This window comes from Monodon monoceros, unplaced genomic scaffold (assembly GCF_005190385.1).
Source record: "Monodon monoceros isolate NGI ecotype Baffin Bay Population unplaced genomic scaffold, NGI_Narwhal_1 Super_Scaffold_3, whole genome shotgun sequence".
NCBI lineage: Eukaryota > Metazoa > Chordata > Mammalia > Artiodactyla > Monodontidae > Monodon > Monodon monoceros.
In genome coordinates this window covers 34,718,878-34,729,635 of record NW_021703780.1, presented here as the reverse complement: position 1 = coordinate 34,729,635, position 10,758 = coordinate 34,718,878, and the positions used below count along the sequence as shown (strand labels likewise).

General features: G+C 53.4%; 1 protein-coding gene across 7 annotated transcripts in view; it reads left to right on the top strand.

Moving 5' to 3' along the window:
- DAAM2 (dishevelled associated activator of morphogenesis 2) overlaps positions 1-10,758 on the top strand; it is a 111,217-nt gene that overhangs the window by 93,789 nt on the left and 6,670 nt on the right. For 6 of the 7 annotated variants that reach the window (XM_029242920.1, XM_029242916.1, XM_029242917.1 and 3 more), the window contains 6 exons: positions 1,128-1,235; positions 3,613-3,639; positions 4,669-4,775; positions 5,966-6,050; positions 7,833-7,939; positions 8,075-8,163. In XM_029242920.1, the coding sequence (XP_029098753.1) occupies positions 1,128-1,235; positions 3,613-3,639; positions 4,669-4,775; positions 5,966-6,050; positions 7,833-7,939; positions 8,075-8,163 (523 nt within the window). The remainder of the gene's footprint in view (positions 1-1,127; positions 1,236-3,612; positions 3,640-4,668; positions 4,776-5,965; positions 6,051-7,832; positions 7,940-8,074; positions 8,164-10,758) is intronic. The other variant, XM_029242922.1, reaches the window with a different exon arrangement.

The following is a 10,758-nucleotide window of genomic DNA, read 5'->3' as shown; positions in this document are numbered from 1 at the left end:
CACGCACGCACGCACGCGCGCGCGTTGTTTCTGCCATGAGAAGAATGCGTCTGTGTTGGGTTTGGCCGGTTGCCTGCATCCCTTGCTGCTCCGAGCTTCCCAGCCCAGCATTCCACGAGAGGGTCCCTGGCCTTAGGAAGGCCACAGGAATGTCCCCACCCGCCCTGCTCTGGCCTCGCCTCCCCTTTCCAGAGTTTAAGAAAATAAAAGTGAGTGAAGGATACGTTTCTCTCTCTCAGCCTTGCTGAGGGTGATGGAGGGAGGAGGCATCGGCATTAGGAAGGTCCCCGGCTGCCCCCAGGCAGAGGGGGGTGGGGAGGTTCTCATTTAAAGGACAGTGAAGCTCTGGACGAGGTGAGGGGTCCTGGGAGGGGGACTCTCATCTTGGCCCTCGAAGCCATTACTGGGATGTTACAAGACCACTAGGGCATTCCTGGCGTGGACAACAGCTCTTCCCCAGATCCCTGGAGTGGGGTTCAGTGCAAGGATCCTACACAGATGTGGGCAGTGCCTGAGCTGAGAGACCTTGTTATGTAACCCCTGGGTCCATTCCAGTTATGAGGGATGGGACACCCTCTGACCAATGGGAACTTGTGGAAGAGTCTTGCTGGCCCGAGCAGTCACTAAAAAGGGGCCAGGATGTCCCAGCCTTTGGCATTCGTCCACTTTCTGGGAATCTGGGAAAGTGGGAGGAAGACCACTGGGAGAGAAAATGACCACCTCAGATACAGGAACTACAGTCAGCCCTGAAGATTCGAGGCTCCCGAGTGTGTGTGGGCACTCTTCCTCTGAGCACACTGCTTTGGTTTGGTTTCTCTGGAAGGAGTTTCATACTCTCCTTTCATACTTGCCCACCCATCACTCCAGCACTCCCTTGATTTCTGGAACGTGCTTACATGTAGCCCCAGGTGAAAAGGAGGAGAAGGAGATTGCCTGTGGCCTCTCCCCTGGAGCAGAGTACTGAAGAGGAGGGGAGGGGGAGGAATCGACCCCCTTCTGAAGGTCTGAGAGCCTGGCTATGGGCCTGTGTGCACCTGGAGGACAGGTGGGGTTAGGGAGGCATCGCGCATCTCCATCATGAAGGAGCTGAGTCAGCCATGGGGTCTCCTCCCTTCCCTGAATCTTAGGAACGTGTCCCTGGCACCATATGGAATGAGATTGATGACATGCAGGTGTTTCGGATTCTGGACCTCGTGGACTTTGAAAAAATGTTTTCAGCTTATCAGAGGCATCAGGTAACACCCTGCCCCCTCTAGCGTCTTGAGTCTTGACTTCACACACACCCTTTGAACTCAACCCTCAGCCCCTCCCTTCCTCTCTTCCTCCCTCCCTCTCCCTTCCACATATACTGAATTGATTTTATTCTTTATCAGGTACCATGTTCTTTCTGGGGACATAGATATGAGTTAGTGGGGTGCAGTGCATAGGGGGAAACATCCCATTGTATTAGTTTGTATTTGCACATCAAGTGGTGAAATAATACGTTGTCCATTTCTCTCTTTGGTCTTGGAGCACTGGAGGTGGAGTAGCAGGGCCAGGCCACTGTTGACCTTGCTCTTTTTTCTGGCCCTGGGACCTAGGAACTACACCTACAAGGCATTATAACTTTTCCACCACATTTTCTGCTATACTTTCATCTCCCAACACTCCCAGGAGTCGAGCAGAGGACGTTAATGTTTCAAGGAAGGTGGAGCTACTTCAGGTCACACTGCGGGGCTGGGGCTGAGGCTGGGGCTGAGGCTGGGGCTGAGGCTGGGGTTGGCCAAGAGAGGCCCTGGCTCTGCTCTGCAGACGCTGTGTACAGAGGCTGACCAGCAAGCCTGCTCCTCCCGAGGCAGGACAGGGCTTGGTGTCAGGCTTGGTGTCAGGACGCACGTGCTCTTGAGGCAGTACCTGCTGGGTTGGCCAAAAATGCCGATTCTCCAACCTCACCCTCCCATGAGTGTGAGGGCCCAGGAATCTGCATTGCAGACCTGGGGGCCATCCTCCGAGGTCCAACCTGGGCATTAGCAGCCTAGAGGCCTCGGAGCGTTTGCTTCGTCTCTGGGCCGCCTCCCAGGAGTTGTTTCCTCTCCAGGCTGTGCTGTCTTCTTCCATGTTTTCTCCACTGACTTCAGGTTCCAGCCCTGAGGACTTCCCCAGGTGCCTGTGAGTGGGGTCTGGGCCCTCATGGCTCCTGGGCAGAGGCAGCATGTCATGGCCGGTCTCCCCACTGCTTTCTGCCAAGGCCAGAGCTGTGGATGACCCTTCCTGAGGGCGGGCAGGACCAAGAGCACGTGTGACTGCTCCTGGGCGACCAGCCAAAGGGGTGCAGGGAGGGCGGGGCTCTGGCCCTGCCTTAGGGGTCTAGGAAAACCAGATGGTTGTTTGTTTAACTTAAATGTAGGTGCTCTAGGCCTCTGATCCTTTACCCCTAATTCCAGGAAGCCCTGTGCCCATGTCCAGCTGGCATGGTACAGGCAGCAGCTGTGGCCCGGCTGGGGCAGGAAGAAGTTCTCTGGAGCATTTGTTGCTCCTGTGATCAGTGCTCCCGAGCAGGGATGGAGGGAGTGTGTGCCGGGGGGATATCAGTCCTGGGCGAGCACACACCTCCCCCTATTTTGAGAGTCTTCCTCCGGGCCAGGGTTCCAGCCTGGCCCACCCAGTCTCCAGGGCCCTGAGGTAGGGCTATGGTGGGGGCTGGGGGGAAAGAGGGACTCCGGGGTTTAGGACAGGCTGGGCCTGGGGCCTCCCAGTTTGGGGAGTGGAGGGGAGTGAAGACGGACAGTGCCCTGCTCTGTCTCCCCTCATCTCTCTGAGCCTGCTCGGTCCAGCACCCTGTTTCGGGGCTGGGCTCACCTGGACTACTGTCACTCTGCAGGTCACCCGGACTCTGGGGTGTTGAATTCACAGCAGCAAGGCTGGAGACCCAGAGCTGTGCTGCCCTGGTCGCCTCCTCTTTCTGTCTTGGGGTCCGGGGTGCATGGGACAGGGACGGGCCTATGAGCGTGGTCTTCCCTCTGTGCTCTCAGCGTGTCCTGAGTTAGTGACTTCAACCTCACCCGGGTCAGGAAGGGAGCACCAGGGGTGGGCTCTGCCCCCTCTGCTCCCTTGGAGATCAAAAGACAGACAAGGGGCAAAGGGTAAGGAGCAAAGTTCAGGGACGCCTGCTTTTCTCTGTCTCAGTGAATGCAACTTTCACGTGCTTTCAGCTCAAGTTCGGTTGTGGTTGTGGCTCCTCCCCTATTTTGAAAGATGTAGGGGTGCAGGAGTGCCCTTTGCCCTCTGGGCAGATTCCCAGCAGAGGAGCAGGAAGAACTGCAGCCAAGGCCTGGGGTGGGGCAGCTCGGGGGCCTGGTCCGACTGGGGAGTGGTGGTCCCCCTGGGCACGGGGCACTCAGGAGAGGCTGCCTGTCCTCTGCTTGGCCTGGCTTCTCTGAGTGCATGTCTGCAGCTCCCGTTCAGTGCTACTTGCAGGTCTCCATCTCCAACCATGGGGGTCTCACTGGGATGGGGCAGACAGTAGATGCTGAGGGGTCCCCATGTCTTTCCTACTGTTCTTGGGTCCCCAAACCTCTTGGCTAACGTTGTGCATGTTTAATTCTCTATCGGCTGTGGCTGCTACCTGCCTAGGAGCTGATAACTAATCCTTGCCATCAGGTGAGTCACTCCTGGGGCTCTGGGCACTCCAACTTTTAACCGCTGTGCTGGGCTGCTGCCCTGTACTGGGCCCAAAAGAGAGGGCTTGTCAGTTCTACCTTCTGCCTTTTTACCCATCTTAACAGGGTGGCGTCAGGGAGTGTCCCCAAAGAAAAAGCAGAAATGTAGGGAAGGGAGCTAATGCAAGCAGACCCCTACCAGCAGTGGAGGTGAATGTCTACTGGGGTGAAGAGAAAGCTTCTAGGTCTCATGTCTTACCCACTAGGCCCAAGGCAAGGCTGTCCTGTAAGAATGCACAGGCTAGGCACTGAACAATTCCGGGGGCACAATTCACAAAGACAGTGATGTGAGTGGCAGCCCCTGGAGTCGTCCAACCTGGAGCATGTGCTTGGAAGGACCTCCCAAAGGAAGAAACAGTCTCTTGTCTATCTCACCAGGGGCCAAGAGAAGGCCAGGGGATCTTTGATTTCTTGGGAACTGCCCGCTGGAACCCCAGAGGAGAGAACTTTGCAGGGAGTTGTGCCTCAGTTTCCCCACCTCTGAACTTGCAGATGCCCTCCACCCTGGGCACACCGGGCCGTGCCCGAAGTCCCCAGGGAGGGGTCCAGGAACTGTGACCTTACGGGGACTTGGAACCAGCTTCTCGTCATAAGATTGGGGAGGCTCTCTGGGTGGGCTGGGGTGGGGTAGGGGTTGATTGTCTGGAACACAGTGTAGATCACACTACACAGCCACAGGGGTCAGTCACTCCCCGTCTAGTTTGCCCACAGAGGGCAGTCTCTGATAAAGGGTCTTCTTATTGCCCCCGACCCAGCCTAGCCCAGGGTAAAGCCCCAGAGCCTCCTATTGGAGTCAGATATTAACCACCCTCCTCTCTCTCTCCTGTCTTTTTCTTTCCCTCTCTTTCTTCCGCTCACACCAGGAGCGTTCCCTGCTTGTCACGGGGGTGGCTCCTGGGTAGGGGGTAGGCAGAAAGAGGACTGGGGAAAACACACACTTCACCCTTTCTACTTGGCTTGTCGGTTGCAGAAAGAGTTGGGCTCCACGGAGGACATCTACCTGGCCTCGCGCAAGGTCAAAGAGCTGTCGGTCATCGACGGCCGGAGGGCGCAGAACTGCATCATCCTTCTCTCCAAGTAGGTGCTCGCCCTGCCTCTACGGCCCCTGTTCCACAGTAGGTTGCAGGTGGGAGGGACTGGGTCCCCAGGAAGCAGAGGCCTGAGCTGGGGCTAGAGAGAAATATGATGGAGCTGAGTGCCTGGGGGAGAGAGGTGCCTGGCAGAGGAATGGGGTGATAGCAGTATCTGCCCCCCCCCCCCGTCTCCTGGCTGTCCCCTGGGGCGGCACGGGGCCCCTGATCTCGAACCCTCTCCCGGGAGCCCATGTTGAGCAGCAGTGAGGGGCTCTGCAGACGGGAAACTGCCCCATCACGAGGCCCCTGACCAGCCTGGTCAGCGTCTGGCAGTGGAGCTGCTCTAAGCCCATGGAGGGCCCCGCTCGGCTCAGGCCACAGAGCAGCATGATCTCAGCCCCCAAGCATTTCCCGCGGCTGCAGAACAAACAGGGCAGTATCTGCAGTAACACCATAGCTTCTGTGCGGGGCCTCCCGCCAGAGCCGGGGTCAGAGGTCCCCGCCTCCCATACTATTCTTAGCACTGCCCCAGCTGCCCCGGGCCGTCCATCCCCGCTTTCCTCCCCACAAGGTCCTAAGCCTCAGTTTCTCCCCCTTAATGCTTCCCCAGGGCCTCCCAATGGGTGTGCATCTGGAGGGGCTGTGTGTGTGTGTCTGTGTGTGTGAGTGTGTGTGTGTGTGTGCACGTGTGTGTAGGGGGTTGCTTCTCCCTCTCCCAGACAGCAAGACGTGTTGGAACAGCTGTGCGGGACCCGAGGCGCTGTCAGAAGACTGAGACCTGTTCTGTCTTGAAGGAAATAGGAAACTGCCCCCTTAGTGACCTGCCCACATTCCCATCCTCCCGTGGAGATGCCGTGGGTATTTCCGGCATGGGGAGAGGGATCAGAAACTCCTCGCCCTGTCTCAGTCTACACTGAAGATGGCCCTTTTCCTCCCAAATGTCCCTATCCATTAGGATGGAGACTCGAGCAAGAAACCAGAGACTCACGTCTCTAGAGACTAAAGTATCTCAGGATTGAGTTATAGAGTGAACCATGTGAGTTTAGTCTGAGAAGGCTTTGCAGAGGAGGGAGTGCTATCAAATGTAAGCGAGAGAGAGAAGGCCCAGGCACTGGCTTCTGAAGGAGAAGGTCTGGGGTCTGTCCTGAGCAGAGGGGCCAGGCCAGGCTGCTCAAGGTGGGGTTTTTGCCTTAGGTTGAAGCTGTCTAACGAGGAGATCCGGCAGGCCGTCTTGATGATGGATGAGCAGGAGGACCTTGCTAAGGACATGCTGGAGCAGGTGAGGCCCCTGAAACTAGGGGGTGGCCAGACCCCTTCCTGACGGCCCCCAGGGAGGCCAAATCTCTTAGGTCAAGGAAAAATCGGGCTGGGGGCTGGAGGAGTGAGGGAGAGGTTTATAGAAACTTCCCTGGGCCAACCTTTCTGAGGAGAGACCAGAAAAGGCTGCATCTTTTTTCAGGGGATTGAGGCCCCCAGAAAGGAGATATGAGGAGTGACCCCCCCACCCCGCCATGGGCCTCAGGGCAAAGGCAGTGACCCATAACCATATCTCCCCCAAATCTCTTCCACATCAGTCTGTTGTGTCCTTCAAGAGAAACCCAGAAAACACCAAGCAAAACCACCATCAATTGGACATTAAAATTAAGAACTCTGTCGATCAAAAGGCACTATTACTAGAGTGAAAAGGCAAGCCAAGCTTTAGGAGACCTTTGCTTTATGTATCGATCACAAAGATCTCATATTCAGAACAAAGAACTTTACAAATCAGTGAGAAAAATGGCAAACAACTTAAAAATGAGCAAAAGACTTGAACAGGTACTTCATGAAAGAAAATTTCCAAATGGTTCAATACTATCAGTCATCAGAGAAATATGGTAAATCACAGTGAGGTAGCACCATCCACCCACCTAAACAGCTAAAATTGAAAAGGCCAACAGTGCTAGGTGTTGGCAAGGATGTGAAGCAACTGGAACTCTCATTGGGTAGAACCATTTTGGAAAACGATTTGGCAGTACACATACCTATCTTAGTGCCCAACAATCCCACTGGGTACAAGCACCAACTATAGGAATATTTATAACAATTTTATTTATAAAACCCCGCAAACTGTGAACAACTCAGCTGTCCATCAGTAGCAAAGTGAATAGACTGTGGTATATTCCTACAATAGAATAGTGCTCAGCAATGAATAAAAAATGGATTACCAATAACTACATGGAGGAGCCTCAGATGTTATGTTGAGTGAAAGAAGCCAGACCCCAGAGAGAACACACTGCATGAGTCCATTTGTATGAAGTGCAAGAATAGCCAAGTTTTATCTAAGGTGATAGAGTTCAGTTGAGAGGCTACACTGGGGGATGGGGGTGGCTTGGCTCACTGAAGTAGCACAAGCGAACTTTCTACGGGGATGGAAATCTTAGTTTAATCTGGATGGTGGTTCAGTGGGTGGATAGTTTTGTCAAAATTCATTGAATTGCACATTTAAAATGGATGCATTTTATTTTATGTAAATTATACCTTAATAAAGTTGGTTTAAAAAGAAAAAAATCGGGCTTCCCTGGTGGCGCAGTGGTTGAGAGTCCGCCTGCCGATGCAGGGGACACGGGTTCGTGCCCTGGTCCGGGAGGATCCCACATGCCGCGGAGCGGCTGGGCCCATGAGCCATGGCCGCTGAGCCTGCGTGTCCGGAGCCTGTGCTCCTCAATGGGAGAGACCACAACAGTGAGAGGCCCGCGTACCGCAAAAAAAAATAAAAAGAAAAAAAGTAAAAGAAAAAAATCATTGAGCTGTACGCTTAAGAACAAATACACTTTACTGTAGGTAAGTTATATCTCAATTTTAAAAAGTCAAAAAAATAAAATAAAAAGGAAGTCTAGAGCTGGGTGTCCTGTGTCCCCTTGGGGCAGGTGAAACATAAACCACCCCCATGAGGATGCACCTCTCTTTTATGGGGGGCCCTCCCCATCTTGAGCCTGGTCAGTGTGTGGGCTTCCATGGGCTGCCCACCCCCCATGTCAGCTTCTCACCTGTTTCCTGTCTGACCTTCACGTGCTCTTTGCAGCTCCTCAAGTTCATCCCGGAGAAGAGTGACATTGACCTCCTGGAGGAGCACAAGCATGAGATAGAGCGGATGGCCCGTGCAGACCGCTTCCTCTATGAGATGAGCAGGTCGGGGGGCAGCAGGCGTGGCCAGGAGGGGGTGGCGGTGGGCGGGCCAAGGAGGGGGCTGGAGCTGCTCTGGGGCTGGGGCTGGTTGCGGGGAGCGGGGTTGCTGCCTCACGATGCAGCCCGCCCTGTCCACAGGATCGACCACTACCAGCAGCGGCTGCAGGCCCTCTTCTTCAAAAAGAAGTTCCAGGAGCGGCTGGCCGAGGCCAAGCCCAAAGTGGAAGGTATGGCTGAGGGCTGGGGAGGAGACCTGGGGGTGGGAGGCAATGGACAGGCACAGAGGAAACCTCCTTCCTTATTCTTGATTGCCCCCAGAAAACCAAAGTCAAGGACAAGATGTAAGTCTATGAGTTTTGTAGATGTATGCACTTGTGTATGTGTGCACACGTGCCGGCCACGCACCCCATTCCCCGTGCCTCAGCATGCAGGCTTTCCAAGGCGGGGAGTCTGTTGACATCTGCCCCAGCCTGGAACAGAAATGCTGAAAAAATGACGATGACATTAAGCACCTAGAACACTTCTTGGCACAGATTGCTCCGCTTGAGAGGTCCTAGGTGCAGAGAAGACCTTGGACACGTTATTTTAAGTGTGAGCTACTAAGAAAGTAGGAAATTGGGCAGCAGGATCCCCAGAGGTATCTGATTTGCTGGGGTGGGGAACCCCTCCCACCTTTTTCAGGTGAGAACTTTGTAATTAAACGAGAACCACATGCCAAGTACTGTGTGAAACACTCCACGTGGATGGTCTCATTTGGTCCTCGCAACGCTATGGGGGCCATTCACTCATCTCTAAGATGAGGCTATGTTAGTGGCCCAAGGCTATGTCGCTGGTAGGTGGTGGAGCCAGGATAGGAACGCAGATGTCGTTCTTCAGAATCCATCCCTTCCCTCTTGTCCTGTAGTACTTCCCAGAGGGCATGTCCCTGGAACTGCCTGGGGATGGCAGAGGACGGAGGCACAGGGAGCTGGGGAGAAAGGCAGGTGGTCAGGAGGGTGGGCAGCCGTGAGGACCCCAGAGGGAAGAAGCAGGAGAGGCTGTGAGGCTCATCTGCGGTGAGAACAGGATCAGCAGATTGGAATGAGAGAGCCAGTGTCCAGGATGCTGGGGGGCAGGCTGGGGGCAGAGCAGAGCATGGGCCCCCTCTGCTGGACACCAAGCTGCCTGCACTCCCTGGGAGGCCCAGGCCAGAGAATGGTCCTTCCTGGAGTTTGATGAGCTGCTTCGGGAGGATTCCCGGGGTAAGGTGGAGCGTGGCAGGGTTAGAGGCAGACGTTTTCTGTAATCTGGACAGACACACGCACACCCACGCACGTGCATGCATGCAACAAGGGGTCCGCAGGCTGTGTGATCATAGATAACGGGTATGAGGGGGAAGGAAAGGGTTCAACAGTGACTCTGCAGGTCTGAAGGCACCTCCTTCCCTGGTGACGGGTGAGTCCTGCTGCTGACTGCCTTTGGGGCGTGAGGCACAGATAAAGGGGTTCAGCCCAAGGCATGTGTTCAACTATTTGTGTCTCTTGGGTCAGTGAAGCAAAAGTGAGCAATCGCCTGTCATTTGGATCTGTGGAACCAGAGCAGTTTAGCCGCCAGGTAGATTTTGGCTCAGATAATTTCCTGTTCCCAGGAGCTCACTCCTAAACTCTCCCTAAGAGGTCATCAGTGCACGCTCAGGAAAGAGCTTCCCTTTAATATCGAGCTAAGCAGAGTGAGAGGCGTTTGGGATGGCAAAGCCTGCTGAGGAAAGTAACAGTCGCTCTGCTATCGCCATGGCTACCGTTCTAGAATGGTCTGGAGGTCTCTTCTGTCCCAGACTTGGGAGCAGGTGGCTGAAGTGGTATTTGACAGAATCAGGTCAGTGGGCTTGACTGGGGGCAGAGAGGTGAGGATCGTGCAGGGGTTGGGGTCCATGCTCCTCCCTCCAGTTCTCCCAGGAAATATTCCTGGAAGAGCTAAGATTTGGCCTATCCCAACTGGTTGATGAGCTGTTGACCCCTGTCCCCAGCATCCCTCCCTCCCCAGGCAGGGCCTCTGGGTCAATTTGCCGAAAGCCAATTCATCAAATCTGACAAATTTACCAATTCTTCTATGAATATATTCATGAACATATTCTTGAATATATTCTATGAATATGTTCATTGCTGAATATACCGAATTTACCGGTGCTCATTATGAACATATGCCGAGTACAGTCAAGATGAATACGGCTTCACATGTAAACATTCTTACGAATATATTCATGAATATATTATGACTACATCTAAAATGTCTGCATTGCATTATGGGAGTTTTCCCATTTACACTGATTCCCTTTGAACTCTTGTCAGTTTCTGTTTTGCCAACATTTTAGCATTTTTAGGATTCCTCTGTAGATTTTTCAAATAGCAGCCTATCAGCCTTAGAAAAACTATCCCAACCGGAAACTCTGAAGTAGTTTACTTAAAAAAAAAAAAAAAAAAACAACAACTTGTTATTGAAATATGCACCTAGAAAAGTACACAGATCCTAAGAGTCCTAATTGATGAATCATCCAAAAGTGAATGCACCTGTGTGATCAGCAGGCAGGTCAAGAAATGGAATGTTTCCAGTCCCCCAGAGCCCTTCTTCAGGTCCCCCTCTCAAACGTTACTTCCTCCAAATCCTCTGAAGGTTTGTCTATCTTGAACTTTCTGTAAATGGAATAACATAGTACAAATAATTTTATGCTGGTCTTTTGTTCAGCATTATGTTGTAAGTTATCCCTATTATTACAGGGAGCGGTGGGTTATTTATTTTCAGTGCTGCGTTTTATTCCATTGTATGAATATACCATAATTTACTTA